The sequence below is a fragment of the Myxocyprinus asiaticus genome, chromosome 11 (assembly GCF_019703515.2).
Source record: "Myxocyprinus asiaticus isolate MX2 ecotype Aquarium Trade chromosome 11, UBuf_Myxa_2, whole genome shotgun sequence".
Lineage (NCBI taxonomy): Eukaryota > Metazoa > Chordata > Actinopteri > Cypriniformes > Catostomidae > Myxocyprinus > Myxocyprinus asiaticus.
The window spans coordinates 43,799,519-43,825,354 of NC_059354.1; the positions used below are offsets into that span (position 1 = coordinate 43,799,519).

The 25,836-nt window shown below is 38.5% G+C and overlaps 1 protein-coding gene across 1 annotated transcript in view; it reads right to left on the bottom strand.

Moving 5' to 3' along the window:
* Positions 1-2,174: 2,174 nt before the first annotated feature.
* The window catches only part of cerkl (ceramide kinase-like), an 85,532-nt gene continuing 61,870 nt past the window's right edge, over positions 2,175-25,836 (bottom strand). The window contains exons 5-13 of the mRNA XM_051710114.1: positions 21,836-21,978; positions 15,522-15,596; positions 10,601-10,778; positions 9,944-10,000; positions 9,644-9,675; positions 7,969-8,077; positions 5,605-5,701; positions 3,839-4,032; positions 2,175-2,323 (exon numbers count right to left, since the gene is read on the bottom strand). Coding sequence (XP_051566074.1) covers positions 2,242-2,323; positions 3,839-4,032; positions 5,605-5,701; positions 7,969-8,077; positions 9,644-9,675; positions 9,944-10,000; positions 10,601-10,778; positions 15,522-15,596; positions 21,836-21,978 — 967 coding nt within the window. The 3' untranslated portion in view covers positions 2,175-2,241. The remainder of the gene's footprint in view (positions 2,324-3,838; positions 4,033-5,604; positions 5,702-7,968; positions 8,078-9,643; positions 9,676-9,943; positions 10,001-10,600; positions 10,779-15,521; positions 15,597-21,835; positions 21,979-25,836) is intronic.

Consider the following 25,836-nt stretch of genomic DNA (forward strand, 5'->3'; position numbering starts at 1 on the left):
CACATGCAATAATTTAAAAATAAACTTTTGATAAATCCAGAGCGGTCCATCACTAATCTGAATAATACATTGGCATGCCTGTCAATGTAACGATAAGAAAAAGTTACATCTAATTGAAAATGTACTATTTAACTCAATATTTGTGTTTCTTATGTATTTTTATGCTATGTAAGAGCATCGCCTCATTAGCTTGCCAACATGCTAATGTCAAACTCATTGTGTGAGAAAAGTCTCCCATGTGCTTTGCATGAGGAGCACTATTTGTTGCTGCCTACTGTATGTAGAGCACCCTAAATTGGTCACCCTAAATTGGTTCCATTTCAGTTCGGATGCTGCCTTAGATTGCAGTAGACAGCAAGTCAGCTCACTAGGTTTTGGAACAGAACCGAAGTGTTTAATCACCGTTTTGACTATGATCACTGAACATATTGGCTATTGGCCTGCTGTAAATGAGAAAATTGCACTGCTGTAGCTTTTCTTTGATAACGTTGTGTCTGAAGAGACAGAGGTGACACGTAATTTTTCTGGCACTTTCCGTCTCGGTTTCTGCCCCTTTCTGAAGCAGAACATTACTGTGATCAGGGTTTTCACACATTTGCATCACAGTGGTATCGGTTCTCAATGCAAAAAATGCAGGAAATGACACATATTCGCTCTTTTTTTACTCCACCCAAACTCTTGCTGCTGAGTTCAATAGTTTGAAGTTTGAACGGAGACGCCAGATGGAAGGAGTGTTTGCCGCGTGCTTTGGCTGAGTGCCATGGAAACGGAGCAAAGGAAGCTGCTGTTCTGTGTCTGTAGTGTGCTACAGAAGAGTGAAGAGTGGCATGTGTCTGGCTCCCAGCCATTTCTTAAGTGTGTGTGAGTGTGTCAGTGTGTGTATTCATTTGTATGACAGAGAACCCCCACCCTTACATACACTTTACCATCACCTCTTACTCATGTGCAGAACTCCACAAAAAGCTCCACTGATTTCTGCAAAAAGCTGAACCCACGACATTCACAAAGAAATGTAAATTCCACACTCCTAGTAACCATCATTAATCATTAACGAGAAATTTGCAAAGACAAAAACAAGGAGTGAATAAATATTTTGTGATAACTAAAATAAATACAGGAATTTACAAAAGAATGATTAACTAAACTGAAATAAATGTGCATTTAAATATCAATGGAAACACTGCAAAAATTACAGAGAAAAGGACTTTTGTTTTTGTTTTTTCAATCATTCTGCGATGATTTGATTTAATTAATCTCAAGCCCAACTTTAGCCAATCTTTGAATTCTGTCAAAAAGGACCATCTAATTAGATGAGAAGCGGCTGTCCGGCTGATTATTAAAAAACTTTTTTTTTTCTGGTAAATTTTGTGTGTCATTATGTAGGGAGATGGAACAATTTGTGGTGCAAAGCTAAAATTTGTCATTTTCAGATTCAAGATACAAACAGAATTTAATTTATTTATCAACAATTAAAATGAATCAAAATTAATTAAGCAACTGACATTTTCAAAACTATAATAACTCTCATTATGCATTCAGCTATCAATAAGATTGCAGTACTGTTAAATCTGTTAAACACATTTTACAATGTTTAAATTACAAGGATTTCCCTTCAAAAAATCAATGCTGAAAAGTTAGGGGGGAAAAAGGCTACAGATTTCGTCTGGGCCTGCTCATAATGGGAGGGTCGTAGGATGTATTTTTGTGTGAATGAGACACAAAAGGGTTGTTAGCACAGACGACCCTTGTGAAACCGAAAGCTTCGGCTGTTCTCTTAAAAAGAAGTGCAGGAAAATTGATTTATAAGGTATATAATCTTCAGTTCATAGATTGGAAACAACATCGGGTTGCATCGGGATGGGTTGCTAGTCATATCCCACGGTGCTTTTCGAGACATGAAAGATGCAAGGTCTAAAAAATAAGCTTCCTTGTTCACTCTTCTCTTTACTGTTCAGGGAATTGTATACAAAAAGCACACTGCTTATGTTAATCAATATTTTTTATTAAGTTAATGATGATAAAAGGTTTTTGTTATTTGCTGTCTTTAAAATAAAATGATACAAATTACGATGAAAAATGTACTTTGGTTTAATTTAAATTCATATGCACTGGAATGTACTGTGTCATGTTTTTACTTTGACATAAAATTTTCTATGTACACCTTAAAGCTTTTTTGTTCATTCAATTTCTCATCATAGGTAACTACAAGCATACTGTAAGCTTTTCTATGTGTGCGTGTGTTCAGATACAGCTGCATTTAACTGGCGACTCATCTGCCTCCTCCATGTCTGCTCCAAAGAGCGTGAGGAGCTGGGGATGAACTCTGGGAAAATAAACAGTTGTCACTGCATTTAAACATTACAAGAATTTATCTTGTGTAACACACACCCTCTTTCGTAAAACCTCACACTGATCTGTTTATTCTTCTAGCACTGATTCTGCACTCATATCACATCTGTAGTGCCTAAAAATAACAGGGTCTCTGCTACACTGGTCATCAGTTCTAAAATGTAACATTTGCACTGGCTATCTTGACTACTGTCTGATATTTAAACAGGAATGTGGCTTATAAAAAAAGGACTGTTCTTACTCTAAATTCTAACTGGATGAGCCGTGTTCAAAGCCATTGTAAAATGCAGATAAGCACACACCTGTGATCACATTCAACTTTTTTTCTCTCTAATAACTCATATTAATAAAAGTCAGTAATGATTGAATATTTGTGTCTTTTGTCATATTGCTGTTCCCTCTTTTTTATAAATGCATTGAGCCACTCAAGGTGATTGTACTATGGTTCAAGGGATAGTTCACCTAAAAATGAAAAATCTGTCCATCCATTTACTCTCATGTTGTTCACACCCATATGCTGTTATTTCTTCATGGAACATAGGGAGATTTTTTTGTAGAATCATCATGCAGTTCAGTTTGGACATATTTATTATTAGGCCTATTATTATCATTATTATTATTATCATTATTGAGAACTGTACAGAATTAAAATGATAAAAAAAGAAAAAAAAACATGTCAATAAACCTCACTGTATGGCACTAATAAACAAAATAACTTAATAAAGAAAAAAAATACAAACAAACTAATAAAAGAATATATCTATGAGGTAACCAACTTTTTTATATATATATATTTTGTTACTATGCTGAAATTCACAAATTTGGGTGCGACTGAGAATTTGAATTTATGGAGCTCAGACATCACAGTCTCGTGACAAAACGTCACTGACGTCAAACCCGATGCAACGTATCTAAAGGCGCCATATTTGATTAGACAACTTAAATTTTCTGGGAAAAAGCACTTTAATTTCATTCTGATTCTTACATAAATCTACTGCATGACTTTAGAATATTTGGAAAATACCACAATCATATGGACGTTTTTTGGAGCTTGACATATGTGGTGACTATGAACTGTCATTGTATGTAAAAGAGTTGGGTGAAGATCCTTAAAAATCCCCATTTATGAGTTTCACCGAAAATAACAGCATACTTGTTTGGAGCGACATGAGGGTGAGTCTCCTAGTAATTCAATAATGTTTGTTTTAGGGTGAAATATTGGTTTTAGGCGAACACCCCTAAGGGGCCGTCCAAAAAGAACGCATTATTTCATCGTCCAGCACATAGGTCCGCATTTTGTTTTTAAGAAACCCTGTCCCTGTCACGTTAAAAAGAATGTCAGCTTTTAAAAGCTTGCCTCGAAACACCTGCATTCTGTTTCCAATTACTAAAAACGGTTCAAGGAACGAAAACCAAAAACGAACCAAATTTTCATGCTCGAGTGACTTTTTGCTTTGACTAAATGTGCCTTAATGATTGAGTGTCTCACCTGACCAGTAGTTCAGATGGGACCTCTACGAGATCTCCATCAATGTTCCAGGGGTGTGTTCCTTCTGAAGAGATGATAGGCGTGTTTTTGGAATCACACTCTTCGTTTTCCTCCTCGTCAGCCCAACTTCCCTGAGAGCGTGAGCGCAGCCTCACTGCCTTTACAGTGTGTGTCTCAATAAACGAGAAACTAAACTAAACACAATGATAAAGAGGCCTTTCTCAGACAGTGATTTTGACAATTATAATCCAGAATTTTTTGACTTTCCTGTCTGTACAGAGGAGTGTTTGTAATGTGGGGCATGCAGCTGTTTAGCACTGTATGTCTCAACATTTGAGGCTGTAGTTTAAAGTAGCTCCACAAGAGGGCAGTGATGAACAGCAAGATAACTGTTCCTGAACGTCCTATATCAGTCTTGCCTATGTGTGACCTGGGGTGAACCTGGTTACAGAAACACCAACCCATCACCATTAATAATTGTATTTATATGACATGGCATGTCACAAATTCTGATTTAGAGAGAAAGATGGTTTGGTAACAACTCACATTTATCATAATACCTCACTACAAGTTTCATTTCACTTATTATTTATTTACCCCTAATAAATTTAAACTACTATCAGCTTAACTATTTTGGAAAAAAAGCTCTTGACCTGAATCTTCTTGTTTTGTGGGGTGATGAGTTTACATTAGTTATAGGGGTGAATGCCATCCAGATACACCAAAAAAATAAATGAATAATAAAAAAAAATCTATCTATCTATCTATCTATCTATCTATCTATCTATCTATCTATCTATCTATCTATCTATCTATCTAAATTAATAAATAATTAAATAAATATTTAAAAGTATCTCTCTCTCTCTCTCTCTCTCTATTGCTTTTGCAAGAAAGTTGTGATTTTGTAATGTAATGTTTTTAAAAACAAGTTTTGTTTCCCTAAAGTTGAGCTTAATTCACATTATTCTCAGTGGTGATTCTCATTAGATTCTTATTAGTATAAATAAATACTATAAATCATTTTTATATTAGCATTTAAAGGCACTAAAACAAAAACCACCATGATGTATATACAGTATATGTATTATATCAGTATTGTCTTTGCATTACAGTAAATAGAATGAGACCTGTAATGGCCTAAAAATAAGGTTCATTTCCTTTTTTCATTCATTCATTCATATTTTTTTATTTATTATTATTATTTATTTTTTATTTTTTGCAGTTAAATATGATTAAGGCAAATAACATTGCTAGATTTTGTGAGATTTGCCCAAGATGCAATATACCTGACTTTCTACATTGTTTTTCCATCTAAATACTGGTAATCACTAGCATACGAGCACACAATCTGTTTTCAAAAAGGTTAGGCTAATAATTGCCCAGTAGTACAGCACAGAAACCCTGAAATTAACACAGCTTTGCTCAGCGACACAGTGGAATCTCTGATGAGAGCCAAGAGCAGTAGGTCAGCTCTTAACCTACAAGGTATATTTATAGAATGTGGGTTAACAAACAGTTCTAGATTGGATTGCTTAAGAAAAAAGAAGAGGCCGGCTCTGAAATTGGCTAATCTGTATTAGCCTGAAAAGTGTTTTGTGGGAAGCTGACAATCAGCGAATAATTTGACTTGACAGTATGCTAATTCTGCTTAAGCTGGGGAGGTTGCTAACTTCATTTGTGTAGGCTGGATTTCCTGCGTGACGGGCTGATGTGATCTCAGTAAGTTTGCATGCTAGGCCGGGCACACTCCGAGCAGGTGACCTCACCTGATTGTTTGTGCTGCTGTATCTCTTCAAGTGCTTGATGAACTCTGATCTGGAAGTGTTGCCAACCGCTATCAGGGCCATACTGCCATTACTTAGCCTAGGGTAGACACAAAATGTTATCCAAATTTATTGTGCTTAGGTGTAACATATGGTATTATTATGCTATTGCTTACATGCTGTCATGTTAAGTCCAAGTGGCAAGATAAACATTATGAACAGCAGGCTATCTGTCATGAAGTCAAAGCAACATAAGTCCTAAACTGTAAAATGGATAGTTCTAACTCTAAATCCTGATTGGATGAGCCACATTTATGAACCATTGTAAAATGCTTATAAATGCACACTTGTGAACGCACATTCTATATTAATGTGCCAAGTTACTATGTTGCTTGACATCCATATTTGGCCTACAGTTAGAAAATAAGTGAAATAAGTAAGCAATAACTGAATTAAATGAAATAAGTTTTTTTTTTTCCTCCCCAATTTGGAATGTCCAATTCCCAATGCGCTCTAAGTCCTCGTGGTGGTGTAGTGACTTGCCTCAATCCGGATGGCAGAGGACGAATCTCAGTTGCCTCCGCATTCTGAGATGTCAATCCGCACATCTTATCACGTGGCTTGTTGACTGCGTAACTGCGGAGACATTGCACTTGTGGAGGCTTCACGCTATTCTCCGCGGTATCCACGCACAACTCACCATGCGCCCCTCCGAGAGCGAACCACATTATAGTGACCACGAGGAGGTTACCCCATGTGACTCTACCCTCCCTAGCAACCGGGCCAATTTGGTTGCTCAGGAGACCTGGCTGGAGTCACTCAGCATGCCCTGGATTTGAACTCGCAACTCCAGGGGCGGTAGTCAGCTTCTTTACTCGCTGAGCTACCCAGACCCGAAATAAGAATTTTTTTTCTTTTTGTTTTTTTCTTTTTCTGGTTCTTTGTACCATGGTATGCTGTATTGCTCTTTAAAGTTCTGTTCATTTGAAACTTACCTGGAACTACTCAATAGTCATACTTTTACAGAAAATAAACACCTTGGAACATCTGTCAGCCAATTAGAATAAAGCATTTAACCTTGCCAGGTATAAGTGCATACATTCAGTCTGGCTCCCAAATGGGCCTGGGTAAAAATGAATGGAAGTGAGAGTGACAAGTCTATTATTAGCACGTAGAACCAATCAGCATTTAATCGCTAGACTATGATGGTAGGAAATGTGGATTATAAATATGGAGTTATTTATTATTATGGTCTTCTTGATTGTGGTCTCCATAACCATTAAACTAGCACATCCGCATTGACTCTGCCCCCACTAAACATGGTGCTTACAAGAAGCTGAGCTTAACTTGTGAGGCTCTTTAAAGACAGGAAAGAGAGGGGGTTGTTGAGCAATCATAGGCCCATGGACAGATGCTCAGTTCTTAAGTCTACCCGGCTACTTCCTTTTAAACAGAATAATTATGTGCTGATTAGTCCTGTTAGGTGGCTTTGACCTTAGGAGTCTGATCCAGCCACTGATTCCAATCTTCAGGATTACATCGGCCTACTCTACCCAACTTCACGTATGAAACGCCCCCAATACACACCAGAAAACAGTCAGGAGACTCAGTTGGCCTTGCGTGTTGCTGACACACTAACCTGGTCTGATGGTTTTACAGTCTATCTTTGACATCAGCTACTGAGCCCATCTTACTTGCTTTTAGGGCATGTAGTCTGCGTGTAGGCTTGAGGATTGAGGGCAGTACTTAATTTGTAAATTGTAAGGTCCCAAAACAAGGGCTAGTGATGGATGGGGCAGGTTTGGGGGGTGGGGGGCATGGTGATTGACACTGTAAATGAGCGACATGGTGCAACAAAACTACAACACTCCCATTAAGATCATTAAAGCTGTCTACACAGCCTGACTTTATTGGTTATGGTGGGGGTGATTTACTTTTGTAGCGTTGTGACGCTCGCTAGTAAAATAGCATTACTACACATGCAATAGTGTCAATAAATGTGTAAATAGCATTATTTTTCTAGCAAGGAATAATTACTCCTCCATAAATTTAGGAAATGTTAGTGACACAAACTCTTAACAGTTTGCGTACTTGTGTACAGTATGTGCCATAAGACGTGACATCAATCAGTCACTGATTATTAAATTATTAAATCTGGACACACTAATCCTGAATATATGGTTATTATATTATTATTATTATTTTATTAACAAATGTACAGGTCATAGCATTTCTTGCCTATGAGGCCTATGAGTTTTGGTCTAAAATAGTTGCTGGATCTGGCTTGTTTATGCAAAAAGTTAAGCCCTGATTGAGGGGTAAAATTAAGGTCATATGGAAGGAAGAGTTGACATCTGTAGTTCTGACCTAGTGTTCGGAGCCAGGCCTCTCGGGGCCATGGAGCACAGGCAGGGAATAGCCATGATGCTGACATTCAGGTAGAGACCTTGTCTGGTCTGCCAGGAGTCATCCACACCTAAGGGATGTATGCACACATACACATGAATGTCCTTAACACTAAAAGCCTTTTCAGATGACTTGCACCACCATTACCCAATGCATTGAACTCTATGGAGTGAAGTGCCGGCTGCATTGCTTTTAGATTACCCAGACAATTCGCATTTATTATGCAATGTCTGTCTTTGTGATAACAGGTCCATCTTTGTACTAACGTTTTCACATACAGTATGACTTAGTCTCATTAATGATGTCTCTTAGAGTACAAAGCAACAAGACATTTTTAAAAACTGTATGAAGAGATCTTGAATGCCTCTTCGTTTATAGCCACCTAATTCTATTTTAATCTTTTCTCATTCTTTGTTTGCCATCATCCTATGTTTGGTTGGTATGCTCATCCTGATAGACTTACAGGATTGTCACCTGTTGGTAGGCAATATTGATTTATTCAATTTTTTTTAATGTTTGTATTTGTATTAAATATTCCCTGCAAAATGTGTGCTTGACATTTCACAGCTGCTTAACACCTTGTGCCTCCAGAATAACGTTATGTATACACAGATATAAACGAAAATTCTGTTTCAGCAGATTTTAACATCAGAAATTGGCTAGCAGGAGAAACCACAGTTAACAACATATTCCACAGTTAATGTAGCCTACATATTCAGCTTCAACTGTTAAGAAAAAATAATTTAATAGCATAATAATAGCATAATAATATATTAACAATATTATTATAATTATTATTAGGAAATTATTATGAATAGGCATAGACAAGGCATACGTTAATTATAGAAATTATAAATTTAATAGAGTAACATTTAAAAATTAGGGTTTCATTTAGTTTTGACACACTTCCGGTGTTAAGCCCCACCCAATAGCGGTTTGATGGCAAGGAGAGAGCAGGTCAGTCAAGAGCCAATCAAAACAGTGGCCGTTTACTGTTGAGTCTTAAAGGAAAAGCAGCACCAAAACTGAGCGTCTCTGACAGAGGGCCAGAATGGCTGGAAAATGTTCATGTTTTACAAATATATTTTAGGCAGAAAACTTCATTAATATTATAATTGAACCTCAGGGAACATAAAAATAAAATACAAGGCATGTCATGACCCCTTTTAAGGTAAAAAAATAAGGACTCAAATGTATCATAAAAGTTGTCCATGTGGCTCAACCTTCATATTTCAAGTCTTCTGAAGGCATACAATCAGTTTAGGTGAAAAACAAGCTAAAATTTTGATACTTTTTTCAGTGGAAATCTTCCGTTTCTAAGTGAAGCCTGTTCATAAGAATACTCGAAAGTTGGAATATAACTCGGGAGTCGCATTGAACTACTTTATGACACTTTTGGGTCCTTTTTTCATCTTTAGAGTCGACTCCATCAACAGGGCAGACCGGGATATTTATTTAAATTGTCTTTTTAGTGTTCTGTGTATGAAAGAAAGTTTTACAGTAATGAAATGACATGAAAGTGACAGAATTTTCTTTTTGTGGTGAACTATACTTTATTATGAATGCAGATACACATCTGTGGTGTAGAGTAGTGGTGCACGATTTTCAAACACTTTATTAATTTAGCTGTACTCACAAATGTCTCCTCCATCTCTGTTTGGTTCAGCTCTGTGTAAAAGATAGAGATGTGTTTTAGCAGTGCAAAACCATTATTGCCATTTGAGTAATAATGTAGTTATATGGGCTTCTCACCGTGTGAGGCAGCCTGCCTTATTAGCATTAGCTGGGTGACCTTCAGCATTTCCAGCATTTTGATTTCTTTCCAATGGCCAATTAAGCAGGGGGTGGTTTATTTAAGATAACACTAAAATAATTACACTGGAATTTGGATGTTGATGAGGGGAGAGAAAACCTTTAAAAATGTGCTTGAACTCACTTTGTTTGTTCCTCGGTTCCTCTGCTGGTTATGAAGGACAGTTCACACTCTTCAGGTCTTTGCAGGCACCATTAGTTGGTTGGGGAGGGTTACAGGAAGAAAGAACAAACATGTTAGATAGAGTGTTAGATTTTATTGGATTTTAGTGCTCAGAGGATGTTCTTTCATAGCTCATGTGACAATAGCTCAAAAAGCAATAAATCAGACAATTGTTAACATACAGTAAGAGTTTAGAGCTCGAAAATGAATGTGGGTAGCACAGCTCAGATAAACTGATCTTGGAAGAATTTGATGTGAAATTTGATTTTGTATTGAAATCTCTGACTTTTTATTGCAAAATATCTTGGCATTTCTGAATTTGTTTTTAGACTTTGTGGCAATCTCTCCCGAAACCCTATAAACAGCAGACGAAAGATTCAGTTTGTTATCCATTTACTTTTATTGCTGTCTAGGAAACAATTGAGGTATTAAAGAGATCTCATTTGTGATTTGTCTCTCCTATGGGTTACTTCTAAGACAGAGTGCCCCTGTATGCTATGCCAGGCTGGTCTGAGACTGTTCCCAGATTTGATAGAGCACCAGCCAGTTCCTTGAAGACTACCAGATGAGAGAGAGCTACATATGACAACACAACTGAGAAAGAGAGAGACGGCTCACTTGAGGTTTGCCAGTGTTTTAATGAGAGCGAACTCGCGGCGCTGGCTGGGTGGCATCCAGCGGTGTCTCTCTGCCAGTGCAAGCATCCGCCCACCAAAACCAAACATGGCAGAGAAACCGAACTTCACCAGTCGACCCATAGAGCTAAAACTGCACATATCCACAGGCTGACGATGCCCTAGAACAAGAAAAATAACACTGTCAGTAAAACATACTGTAGATACCAGGTGAACCATGACTGTGCCCACTTCACGAGAGATAAACGCAACGGGCAGTTAGTCACAGGATTTTCAGTTAGTTCCAAGCTGCCAATTAAGATGTCATAGGCATGCTACCAATGTGAAATCTGTTTTAAAAGGTAGGCAGCATTGTTAAGTCAATCCCATAATGCTCTGCGATGTGCTCAGTGGAAAAATTCATGGTGGATATATAAATATACTGTAATTCATAGAGGATATACAGTAGTGGATTAATATAATTAGGGTACTATTTTCATACTATTTATATTACTAAGTATAATATAATATATTAATATAATATAATTAAGAACTGGCTATTTTACCTACATTTTTTCAAGGTTAATTAACTCTAATGATAATTTTATTAGTACAATATTTTTTAAATAGTTGATATATCTTTAATTCAATTCTGAAGAGTTTCAGACACATTGAAAATGGTGTAGGAGTCATGGGCAATTTCCATGTTTGGTGGTAAAATATGAAATGCGTCTCAACAACTCTACCCTCACACTATACATACAAGTGCAAAGAACTAGGATAAATGTTTTTTTTGTTTGTTTTTACAAAAAAATGGTTATAAACTTGTAAAATGACTACATTATGTAGTTTATTTTTCCATATGACACTATATTTCTATTTTACTCTATGTAGTTATATTTTTTGTTCAGAGTAGTGAGGCGAGGCACACTGAAAAAATAAAAATTGCAGGTTGAAATACAATAAGAAGTGGTCCAGGAGCTATGACCAATGTCCAATTGCTGTGAACTAGGCATATAACCTCAGACTGCTTCATGGTGACTGTCGCTGTTATAGGTGTAATGTATTTTAATGGTAGTGATGCAAATTCCTTTACAATTTATAAAATATTAAACCAAATAATAAAAAAAGTAATTTCACATGATGGAAGACACCATAATTGAGTAACACGCGGAGTGGCAGATCAAAAGACCACTTTATGTAAAAATTATGTCATAAAAATAGACGTTAGGTACTTTTTGACCCACATATGCTTTCTAGGGTTAATCCATTTTCAGTTTCCTAATGTCATCGTTTCTAATGCATGTGCTAATAAAGAGCACTTTCAGAACACTGGTGGAGGAAACAGCATTCTAGTGTGAATAAGAGGCGTAAACGTAACAAAATGAATAGGTTTTCAATCAAAAATGTATTAGGCCACGTCTACATTAATCGGTTTTTGATTGAAAACTTAGAAGGCAGCTGCCTATACACAGTCAGAAGGTATGCAGGAAGCCATTCACTGGTTGATTTCTCCAAAAAGTGTAAACACTGCAGTGCTATCAAATCATCGCTTTATTTGAGAATCACAGCTAGCCTGACACAGCAACATTCGCTCAACCAATGGAGTGAGTTTCAGGCAGGACAGTCTTTTTGTTCGACCAATGCCAGATGGGGGGAATAATTTGAAAACCTGTTTGAAAACAGATGTTATTTCTGCAATTTCAATTAGTGATTATAGTGGCACAGAAATGACACACTCCAGGCCCTATTTTAAGAGTGCTAACACCATGTGCAGCCAGACTGATCTCACAGTGAGATCGGAAAGAGTAGGTCGACTTTTCTTTATATAAAATAGGCGTATACTTACCAAAATTCGGAACACTGCCCCATGTGGCCAAAGCGGTAAGTGTTCTTGGGCGTATGGTCAAGTGTGAGCACCATTTTCTAGTTGTAATGTCTGCGAAGCGAGTTGTTTTCTGCTGTACAGGCACATATGAGGAATGACTGTTTTATATAGTCTACAACCCAACCCAAACCTATACCTAACCTAATGGAAAATTTAATGTTAGATGTGAAAATGCAATGTCTGCAGCGCGGCCGTCACTGATTATGTGATCGCAATTACTCCCTGATCACAACGAGTTTTGATCCACGGTGTTCCCCGCTGACATGACGTGCATCCAGATGCTACACGCTTCTTGGTGCTCCACAGGGGAAAGCAATTGATCTGGAGCTGTTGCAGACATGTCTGTGAGGACATGACAGCGGTCCGTGAGTCAGCATAATGTTGCCGATCCTAGTGTATCAGAACTATCGGAAATAACATGCCGACCTCCCGTGTGATCATGTTGGTGCAGCACAATGCCGTAAGTCATAAGCGCAAAGTCAGTGGGCATGGCCATGATTATTTGGTATTTTCATGCAAGCATGTGCTAAGTCTGGCTGTAAGTAGGTTTGGCGAAATCGCAAACTCATGACAATAGAGCCCTCCATCTTTAAATTAAAGTACTGAATAGATGCTGGAACGCTAGTCCCTTTAAAAAAATGGATTTGTGCACTGCAATGTACATCGCTTGAGAACATAAATATGTAAATGTACATTATATAATCTACAACAAATGTAATTCTAGTCCATAAGAAACAATTGAGTCATTTATCAAGTGTCACAAGTGTCACATCTCTTGAGCTAATTCAATATATATATGTATTACAGAGTAAGTACAGAATGACTGTGGATCTGGTGGTCCACTGGCTGGGTCCAGTCCCTGCAGCCCACCAAATTCCTGACCTCCTTCTGTCTCCTCATGCATACGCTGTCCCTGCTCATGAATTATTCATTGGATCCTTCCAAATCCCGCCAGTTGGCCTTATTCACATGCGTAAATATTGCTTAATTAGAAATGAACAAGCCCTATATTGGCCCTCCTAAATAGGCATTATGCTCCCATTCGTGTCAGGTGTCTTATGCGGCGTTGATGTTTCTGTTTTGCCTCGCAGCGACAAAAGCCAGACATTTTACGAAGAAAAGAAAGGGTAAAACATTGCTTGTGGTTTTTATTCAGTTCGTCTAGCGTAAGATGCCTAACATGACTTATTTGCGTGTCGGAATGTCTTCTAAGGAAAAGCTGTCTTTGGTTGAGCGAATGCCTAAACTTAGCTCAGCGGTTTGTACAGAGAGCCACAATGTTTTGATGGAGTAATTAATCACGGCGGTACAAGGATTTTTCTCAACGTTCCTGCTGAGATAGTGACCGTACCGCGGTGCTCAGAGACAGTGCCAATCTCGGCGAACAAAAGAAATTCAACACTCGTCTTGAAACTCACACCTCCTTTTAGACAAAAGCTATGAGTTACACTACCATATGGCTCAGTTCTTAAGACTTAATGATGAGACACGTTCTTTCACAAGCAGAGGTCAGTTTCGGGTTAATCATCCGAGTCTGCAGCCAAGTGAGAACAAAATTGGGCTGCAGAGTTTTCAGTGCACCAGTTCCGAGGGGTAGTCATCAGATTAGAGACAATAATCTGCAGCCTTACAGTTTTGTCATTTTAACCCTTCAATGCTTAATTTGTACATTTATGATGTCCTGGAACAAGAACTGGTGATGGATCAGGCAGGTTGGGAACATAAATGAATGTGTGGGTGATGTTAAATTTTTTCAAATTTAAAATACTTTCTCCTATCCAAGCTTAATATGTAGAGACAACTACAGTATGAGTCTTCCAAGTCAAAAGTTTAATTTGAGCTTCACATACAAAAAGATAAAGCATTGAAATCTGTTAGTTTGAATAAAAATCAACCCCTGGGACATGCAAAAAGTTAAAGAAACATCCTAATATTGTTATACTTGATTTTTCATGAAACATATACAGGTCATAGCATAAATTCGGTTCAGCGGTGCATAAGGTGGATGTATACTGTGATACCTGGAACAGGTGTCAGATCCAAATCTGGTTTGTTTCGGCACAAATTAAGACCTGTTTTAACCTTACAATAAACTCAGGTTAATACCTGTGATGAAAACAAAACTTGATGAGATAATTATTTATCAGTAATCCACATAGAACAATGAAACAATGCATTACTTAACAAAGAATCGCATTACCTCACACAACTGATTAGGTAATTCTATTGTGCAGTTCCGATTGTGTTCATCTTAAGCGTAATTCCGCCGCAAATAAAAATTTCTGCCAGTATGTAATATTCTTTTTCTTTTTTTGGTAGATGCAAGCTTAGCTTGTGCATGTAATCCCCTGACACAAGCCAAATCCACTTGTCTGTTAAGATAAGCCCAAGAGAGCTTGCACAGTCGACACAATGGCCCAGACATATTGGTGCTAACTTCAAAAACACATCACAGACAGACAGATAGCCCAATGGCAGATAGGAACATGCAGTATTAAAGCCAAAGTGAACACACTGCCAGCCAAAGTAACACTTCCAAGGACTGCCCACGGCTACGTCAAAGCCTCACGTTCATGGCGGGACTGTATGGGTGATTGACGACAGACGTAGCTCCCTCTCTCCCGGGACTGTCTCTCGTTCCACGGGACCTGTTAACCGGGATCTTTGAAGCTAGAGAGGACAAGCGTGGGGGACTTGTCTTCTCTCAGCCCCCATAACAACAGCCTGTGCACTCTAATTAAACAGCAGAAATTAGCGACCCACCGTACACTCTGCCATTGGGATGTACGAGAGAGAGAGATAGACTTCCAAAGGGTAAAATTTAAACCATTGCCCCTGCACACACCAAACTGAGGGGAGTTAAAAAAGTAAATATGAATTCCATTTACATATTATTATCATGGATATTTTTGCTCCATTAAGTCCCATGGTTCCTCAACGCCGTACTGTTAGTGGAGAGGCAGCTGTAAGGCTATGGCTAGAAGCTCATGCATGTAGGAATATGTGTGTGTGAGAGAAACAGGAATGAAAGACATACCCATGATAATGTGCATGGCTGCAGTCACTGCGTGTCTTTTTCCATGCACTGAGCATGCCACCACATCAGTAGAACCTATGGAGGAATAATAAAACACATCTTAGAAAATTAAATCATTATTCCCTTCCGCCGAAGCTGTGAAATCTCATTCATGTTTGCGTTCGGATTCAAAAATGGCATGTCAATGTGTCACGGCAGGTTTGATGTCAATTAGTGCGTTTACATGCACACCAATACACTGATAACTTTCAAAGATCAGTTTATTCAAAAAATTAGACAATGCAAGAAAACTATGTTTGCATGAGACTCAAAAACTGCTTTTCAAAACGTAAGCACTTGCACACTTTGGATAAGCTGGTATAAATGCAGGTAAAGGTGTTTACATGCAACTAGGACTAGGTATTGATAATGTCCATTTTTCTTACATATAATTTTTTTCCTCAATATTTCTCTATAAAGGGACCTTTATAACCTTCTAATTAACCCTTCTAGGTACAATTCGAAAGATCATTTTTTGCTTACACCATTTATTTTCCCGATAAAGGAAACCCGTTTATAGCATTTACATGACCACACATGTTGTCGGCTTAAGCATAATTGGCGTAGATTGTGCATGTAAGCGTGCTTACTGATGCCAAAATGGCATTGGTTCTCTTGTGTTGAAATCAGTTTGAATATACATAGTAAAGAATGACCGAAGACTTGGAATATGGCACATAAATCGTATGAACCACATCACCCACTGCAGAAAGGTGTACCAATTTGTGTCTGGCAGGCTGAAGAGGGCCTAACCTAAATCAACACTGAACCCTAGGTCAGCCTATTAGGCACAAAGTTGGGCACCTTGCATGTATATGCAACTACTTTAATGGTTTATTTACAGTATGGAGGTGTTGTTGTTGTTTTTTTGTTTTGTTTTTTTTTTGGTCCTTTTTGGATTTTGACAGCTGTGGTGAACTATTAACAGGAAAAAAGAGTTGCATAAAGATCCTTTCTTTCATGTTCCACCTAAAAAAAATAACATCATGGAGGTTTGGAATGAAATAGAGGTGACTAAATGATGGCAGAATTTTTATTTTTGGGTGAACTATTCATTTAAATGGACTTATATATTACATAAGCAAGCAGCCATTTAATTTGGATACGTTCTGCTATCTATGCAGGTGATTTTGTGATAAAGCCTTTTCTCATTAGACACACTCTGATGCTATCAGAGCATCTGAATGCTGTGGCATATGGTCTCATGATGTTTGCTATAGTGTTTATCCCTCTACAGACACTGTTTACTCACAGTGACTGATGAGATTCCATTAAGAATAGCAACAGAAACGTGAAAACATTTTTTTTTGTTTTGCTTTACTTCATTATAGTAGACTCTCTCCTCTGCATGTCAATGTTCTTGAGCACCTGCTATGGGCTACAGAATGGGAACCTGTCCATTCAGTTTCTATTAGATGAATAATGGCACACTTATAGCGTGCAAGAATCTACTGCCTTCATATGCACTAAATATGGACAATTTTTTTTGTACATCTATGCTCACATTTTCCTTGCGGAGAATAACAAAATTAGGCCATTAATTTAATTTAAAAGATCATGTTTTATTAATTTATCTTAGGCTATTCCTGCACAATTCACATACTTATGTATTTCAGAAGTAAGTGTACATCAGGTTGTTGTACTGAATTCAATTTATACTGATTTTATTTTGAAATAGAAAAGAAGAAATCATTCCATCCGAACAGGATAATTTTTTATCAGTTTTAAGGTAATGGAAATTACAGTTTTGTTTCGTTTTTTCACATTATAGTAACACAAAAAATTAAGGGGGAAAATGTTGCAATGCAAAAAATCTTAATGGTCCTTAAAACAGGCTTCATTTTTCTTTATGCAAAATATAGTTTCTTATTTTTTTCTTTGCATTTTGGGGTGGCACTGGTCATTACATTGTTAGATTAGTTTCAATGCACTATGACTTAGGATGCATACATTCTTGAATTCTATTTAGGATGAACAGTGTGCAAATTGGGACGCAGCGTTGTTTTAAAAACAGCAGCAGCTTAGCCCATCTGATGGGTGAGCTAGAGTTAATCATTACAGGATGAGGACTCTGTTAATGGGCATTGATTTAAGTTAATATCGCCTTGTGGTAATTAAGGCAGTTTACCTTGCTGGCAGCTTGCAAGGGAAAAACAGGTGTGTGTACTTGTACTGATTAATAGCAGAGACAAACAGCAGAAAGAGGCATGTCCTTGTCGGGTGAGTAGGCATTTCCTTTCATGCAGTTATCTGGCCATTTTGTTTGCTCAGATCAACAGGGTATGAAAGCAAATGTCTGTAAATGAGAACAGGACGGAGGTGTTGCATCAAACCCCTCCACCCTTTCTGATGATGACACATGGAGGCTGCAGCCAGGACTACAGTCACAAGCACACTCCAACTGAATTTGGCTGCAAGTAAATATGCCACTTCCCACCTACCAGGTTACTGGTAATGTAGCCCTCCCTCATGCACACACATCCATGCTGCTTCCTGGCCTCTCTGGGGGTTTCAATATGTTGTGATGATTTTAACTCAAAATCCAGGCTCTGGGCCCAGTTGCAACAAACCCCCTAATTTAAGAAAACCTTTAGTTATAATTGTAACGCTATTATCTCTAAGGATTTTATTTAACTTAAAGTGTTTGTTGCAACTGAAGGCTGTTATATTCCTATGGTAAAGGAAACAGTGTAAACCAAGGGCATGGATTTGGCTTGAACACTGGGGGGGTTGCAGCATGAAGGATTTACATGTTTCCATTGATCATGGTATAAATAAAAAATTGATCATGGTGGAGGGGTTGTACTTGCTTGTTTTGATTATTGGGGGGGGGGGGGGTTACCTTCCCCCCAGAATCTACGCCCCTGGTGTAAACCTTATGGTGGCTTTGCTTCACAACCTAGTAAGCTGCCTTGCTGTAAACTGCCTACATAGGCAGTTGCTTTTTAAGATGGCATCCTAACTGACATGGAACCTCGTTAGTGTTCAAATTGGACCACTCTACATAGGCAGCAACTTTGGCCGTGTCCACACTAATCCTTTTTTGTTTGAAAACGCATTGTTTTTGCTATGTTTACGCCTCCCATCCACACTACTTTTATCACAATTAAACTGCGTGCTTAGCTACGTAGGCAGCTCACTGAGTTTCGGAAATGAGCCAATATCACTCCCGGTCATAAACAGCAAGCAAAGTAAGTCCTACAGAGCAAAATTTTGGTGAAAGTAATAGGTTTGTGATAAGCTGTAAAACAGAGAATGCTTGGTCTACTGCCAAATAAAAGAAATATCATAATGAATGTGGTTGCTTAACAGTCTCAGTGAGTGTGATATTAAAAACTCATTATCTGAATGCTGAAATTACCATATCTTTTGTTTTTCGGTGGTGTTTGTATCACTGGCGCCATGCGGTAACACTGTATTTCAAGCGTGCATCTGTCTCTCCCGCAAGGCTCAGAGAAACAGCTTGTGCCAGCATCATCGCAAGTTCCATATATTACCAATCTCCATTCCAGAACCCCATTGACGAATGGTGGTTGCGCCCAGATATATTAGCAATGGGGGGGGGGAGAAAAAATGTCCTTGGAAGTGCGGGCACTTCTGCAGAACAATTAACTTAATTAAGCAGACAGCATGAATATTCATAAGGCACTTAATGTCTCCCTCATCCACGCAGATGAATGTGATGCAATGACTCGCTAGTCAAGCATATCTAAGAGTCTCATGGAAACTGCACCAACATTTTGGTTCTTTGCCTGGAATATCAAAGAAATTAACAGTCCCCCTGAAACCCTTAAAAGCAGGCAAATTAATTAGAAGCCTGCGATTTATATGCTATACATACCGAGGAATATATAGTATGAAAGTCTTTAATTGGTCAGGGCGGTGCATTTGTGCATGTTTATCCTGTATCGTGTAAATAATGTATTTGAAACACAGTTTGCAATTATGGTTTTATCTATAGAGATGGCCATATTTGGGGAAGAAAACATTAAATGTTTGTTCATCGTATAATTTAGAGCAAAGCATGACTGTTACAAATATTGACAGACAGAATCGTAAAAGAATGACGAATAAAAGCATTAAAGAAACATTTTTTCCCAACTAAGCTAATTACACATCAATGTTATATGAGGAAATTTCATGTACAGTATATGTTATTGACATCTACATCAGTGGTTCTCAAACCTGTTCCTGGAGGCCCCTCAACACTACACATTTTGGATGTCTCCTCAATCAAACTCACCTGACTCAACTCATCAGCTCGTTAGTGGAGACTCCAAGACTTAAACTGGGTGTGTCAGAAAAGGGTGACATGCAAAATGTGCAGTGCTGGGGGACCTCCAGGACTGGTTTGGGAACCACTGATCTACATGGTAATCACCAGCAGTAAATCACTGTAGTTGATGTAGTAAATGGGTGTTTTTATAAAGCTGTAACAAAGGGAGCGATTTGACTCCATTCCCACCGTCCCTAAGGACTGACCCAGGTCTGATGTCACACTTCCAAACCTGTGCAGAGGAGGGGCATTTGTGACAGGAAACTGTTTACAAATACTCTCTGGAGAATTGGCACTAATGAAGAGAAAGCGTGACCTCGGTACGGTCAGTTTGCAGCAGGTGCAGAGTTGGAGGGCTTCCATTGCTCCTAACAACAGCACTCCATTTTGTTGTGCCTGAAATGACAACTGAAGGTCAGTCTCTTGGCCAAAAAAGTAGGGCCTGATCCCACTTCCCATTGCCGTACCCATCTACCCTGCTCACCCATCCCTTTTCCCCCTAAGCTTGGCAGTGCAGAGGGGTCAGTTCTGCCACACTTCTGCAAAATCTGTGCTTTGGTGAGTTCTGAGTGAGCGTAGACATTACACAGGGCTCGAGGCACCTGATCCAAACAGGAACCCTTTTGAAAGGCAGCAGAGGAGAGACAAATGGAGGATGCTCTATTTCAGACACTCTTGAAGGCAATTAACTCAGCTAGCGGGCTATTCAGAGGCCTGACTGTGATTCAATCAATTTGATAAAGATACACTCGCTTGCTGCAGTCATGAGCTGCCTGTTTGTTTTCGCTAGAGGAGTTTCGGAACACAATCAAACTAAATCATTCTGACAGCACAGAAACTAAAGACAATTTACTATAGGGTTTGATTTTTAATTGGCAGCACCCCTCTGATTGTTTTACTGGTGGAAAAAAGCAAAAAATATTGCTGGGGTTACCCAGAAGGCATCTATACATTATCATACTTTACTACCAGTCATATTTTGACATCCTGTGATTATCAATAATAGGTTTTAGTTCTTTTTTTCTTCTTCTAGGTGCTTTAAGCTATTTCAGCCATTTTGCAAACTTCAACAGCATGCCCTGTCTCCAAAAGCCTGCCCTCCAAACACACGTCAGCAAACCTGATTTAGCGAAATGGCAGTGAGTATTTTAGATTGGCCAGTTTTCCCCTGACTTTTTATTTATTTTTTTGCTGTTTACAGAGCCTAGGGTTGTCACAGTTGTGATATCTAAGAACACCTACAGTATTTCTGTGATATCTGTAGGGTTGAGAATGAATTAATGATTCCAATCCACAAACTGTATCCTCTGTATTTGCATTTAAATATGTTTGGAATTAAGCTAAAGTGAAAATAAAATTTTTAAAGCATGAGGGAACCACACTGCAAAGCGCTGCGTACATTTACATTGTACATTTTCACATATGGAGCAAGCTAAAATTCTTGCGAAGAGCAATTAAACGAATCAAGAAACTGTAGGGACAAGACTGTTTATCAACACAACCAAATAAATCTGTCAATGGGGGTATGCATGTTTCGTCACCCGCATCACCACAGTTGTGCCGCTTGCGTGCTCTCTCCTAAGCGCACGCAAGGAGATATACGTAGAAGCAGCACATATCAAGGACAGTAAAGATAGTTCAAATGAAATTTGAGGAGCTATGGTAAAAATGTTTTTCTTATGTTTTTCTCTTATATTTTTATAAATTATGAAAGGGATGTGAACATTGATGAGACAAAAGCTTAAGTATCTTCTCAACTATACAGTATATACTGTTTATTAAACCTCAGATTAATGGGTTATCAGCTGTCTTCCTTTTCTTCTGCTTTCTATCTTGTTTCTGAACAACCATCTAAATCAAGCAATTATATGATTTGGCAACTAAAAACAGCCATTTGGCCATTTGGTTTCAGTTAAGGAGCCAATGGCTCCTAAGTCATGTTCAGCCCTGTACTGGGGACAGCTGCAGGAGTAAAAGAGACACCACCCTTGATCCTCACCTGCTGGTATTATGCCGAGAGGAAGTGCTGCTTGGACAGGCGTAAAGATGGAGTCTGTGTCCCTTCCAGCATCCATCTGGGCCCGGAGAAGCAACCCGTGGGCCACTTCAGCCACAGAGCCATCTCCCCCAACACATACCACACTAGAGAGAGAGAGAGAGAGAAAGAGAGAGAGAAAGCAAATGGAAGGGCGAGGAGGAGTTATGTGACCCAAAGTCATACTCGAGGGCTTGCTAACACACATGTACTGAACAAATAGGTTGTTGTTCACTCATATGTGGATGTATGTAAATCCATATGGAAGAGCATGATTAACATGTTTAGTATTGTTATTGAGTGAACTTTTTGGGTCTGTTTCAAAACATAGCGAGCTGCCTTGCTGTCTTTTGCCTACATAGGCAGCTCTCTTCCATGGCAGCACCCTTACTGAAATTATGCCTCATAAGAGACCGATTTGGAACGCTGTACATAGGCAGCAACTCTGCACATCGTTCAAATAGCGCTCCAACCATGCAGTGCACGCGAGACTTGACTCGCAACTGATTTCAGCACAGATAATGCAAGAGAAATGACACGCAGAGGCATACAGGAGGAGCACGCAAGGTACCGTGTGGGGGAGGGCCCCGCGGAGTGGGGCTATTTTGACTGTTAGACACAAATCTAAAGGCCACCTAACATTGGACGCAAATAAATAGGCCAAAGCTTATTTGCTAACGTTAAACAATTACGTGAAACAATGGGACTTTTATTTTGATACTATTTATCGAGGGGCCCGCCTCCTCTCTTGCAGGTGGGCCACCGCCGTTTGCGCTACGCTACTGATGATGTGATCCTCTAATGAGCCTATATATGCACAGTACACACACATTTTGGGCAAAATAGTTGATTTTTGTATCATATTAAACTGTTATTTATCGATACTTGTCAGTATTGAATGGATTATAAGTATGATTATAATCTACATTTCTCTTGCTTCATCCGCCATCTTGGATTTATTTTTCCATCGAGCTCATCATGGTGAATTCTGGGATCGCCTACCTGGGGAATGATTCATCCATTGCTACCTTAAAATTTGGCCAAAACATCCTATGATGTCTTAAAATGCTGCCTCCGGAGGATGCTCACAAGGTTTTGGAACAGACCCTAGTGCTAGGTTCCAAAACCTTGTGTGTGCTGCCTACGTAGGCATCATAGTCACGCTCCCAAAAGGAAGGCAGCAAAATTGAAAGGCCCATTGCAGAAATATAATTCATTCAATACAAAAAGTATTGGAAAAACAGTTAATTAAAATGGATTATTTAACTCCAATATTTGTGTGTGCTTTGAATATTTGTGCTAATTAATCTATTGAGTCTTTAGCCTGACAACATGCTTACAGCAAACTGTATTGAAATCAATTGTTAGTCAAGTCTCCTGTGTGCTTTGTGTGAGGAGCACTATTTATACAATGCATTGAGTTGCTGTCTATGTAGAGTGTTCCAAACTAGTCACTTATGTGGTTCTATTTAAGTTAGGATGCTGCTTAAAAGGCAGCTGCCTATTTTGGCAGTAAACAGTAATGTTGCTTACTAACTTTTAGAACAGAAGCTGTTTAATATGGCAAAAATGTCACAGAGAGCATGTAGGATTTCCTCAAATATGATTAAAAATTCCTAGCAAGCAAGTCTCTATTAGAGGAATCCATTTCAATTAATGGAAATCATAATTCCCATTACATCATATTGAACAATAGATTAAACCATGAAAGTGTCTAGAGGGAGACATGTATTCTAATTGGGAAATGTCCTTTTTTTTTTTTTTTTTTTTTCAAGAATGGCAAAAAACCTGTCAGATCTCACCAGCAAAATAAATCATTAAAAACGGCTGAGCCCACTAATCTGCTTTAAGCACATTACTAATAAATGAACACAGTCCAGTAAAGCTGATTACATTTAATTCAGAAATGCCCTTTAGCAATACTGTACAATTTCACAAATAGATTTGTTTAGCAGACATAGCTGCCACTAATAAGCTAGTAGTCATGCCACTCACAAAATGAGTTCTGTGACCTTGCCATCACAGGTGTTTGGGATCAATTTGCCTGCAATATTTTGACACGACATAGAGGAGATCGGGGCTAGTTTTCACATGGAGAAGTCGGCACAAGTGCTACTGTAAATATCGGTAACTATTAAGGTTTTGAGTCAAAAATCCAGTTACACATATGCTTGCTTTCTCTAGCACTGGTTTTGTATGTTGGTTTGAAACACCAACTTCAAAAGTGTCTTTTTAAAGTTAGTGAATTCTATCCTCCAAACAAAAATTTAAATACTGACATATTTTTGTAACAGCTCTTGGGTAAACAAGTGAAAAGTGTAAAATTAAGAATGCTTGAGGAGTATTTCTCATAAAAGTCAGGTTGTTGCCGAAAAGCCTATAAAAAGGCTGTTAATAGCTGGTTCCCATTGTGACATCTTACCCCATAGAGTGTGACTACATGCCCCTAAAGGTTGTCACAAAATGTCAACGTGTGTTAAATTAACGATCTTTTCCTGGGCAGTGATGGTGGAAATGTGCAATAGATTTTTGATTCACTGTGAGAAAACACGCTAAGAAATGTTCACTAAGGTTAAAAGCATCACAACGAGCCCCGGTCTCGCCTACATCAAAGCTTTGAAAGACACATCAAATCTACCAAATTGGTATAATAAATATTGAATGCTAAATCAAAGCTGACCTTTTCACCTTTTTGGGAAAGAGTGGACGGCACTAACCATGTTAAAGCCTCAGACACCTGGGAAAAGCATAGACAGGTTCTGCCTGAGACTGTGCCTTATCTTTATCTGTAGTGACTAAAGCTTAAACCGAGAGGCCTTGTCAAACACGCGGTGGACTGAGACAAAGCAAAGCTTTATGGGAATGACGGATGGACTCAAACTTTGATCTGAATGAGCTCTGTTCTACATTTGAACAAGGGCTGATGGAATGTCAGTCTCATTTTGGCTATGTTCACACAGTATTTGGGAATGACAGCCATATTTACTAACAGGTGTGAATCTCGAAATGTCCTGTTCATGCAAAATATTACAGGAGCCGCTCAAATACTGTCTGTAAAACTAAAAAACGGAAGTCAAGCCACTTTATGTGCTATTGGAATCATGCCTGTAACCATAGTGATGGAGACTAAAATTTAAAATGGAGTGACTATTTGCACCCTGGTGTTAATAGCATCTGCCACACAGTGCAGATGTTCGCATCCCAATAGTCTGGTGAAACCACGGGAATATAAGACAAACTAGAAATTAGGTTTCACTGCAGTGGCGTGGGGTGTAAAGACATTGTGAATGTGTACTGATGTCCTAGCGACCGCGATTCGATTCTGCCTTTTGTCCCACTCTTTTTCCCATCTGATTTCCTGTTTCCACCCTTAATATTTCCTTGAATACTACTTAAAAGAAACAGTGATTTGGTCATGGTGAATATCCAGGAGTGCAGAGAAGGGTTTGATCCGGAGGCGGGGTCTGTCGATCACACTCGTTGCTTTCCTCTTACTCCCGCGGCTCGGTATCGCTTGTGTGTAGATTGCATCACTGTATTAGGCTACTATAGTAATATCGTTGTAACCATGTTTTTTGGCAGAAACTATTGTTTTAATGTAATTAACCATGGTGTTACTACAGTACTGTTTTTAATATAGTAATCATGGTTAATTTTGTTTTGAAACAGAATAAAACCAAGGTTATTTTTCCAAATGTAAGATTGAGGTTAGGTTTAGGGGTAGGGGTTAATGAAGTGTGTCTGTGGGACTCTAAATAAACAAAATAAACACACTGCAGTGATGCCCATATACTATGTTAGTATTTAAATATGGGTGCAAATAATATCTGCCACTATTTGCACCAGGGTGCAAATAGCATCTGCCAATTAAAAATCCCTTAAATTATAAGGGAGTCAGTTCAGTTTTTGAAAATGACAACTGTATTCTGCTGCTGTGTGAATGTAACCATATTTAACACACTTTA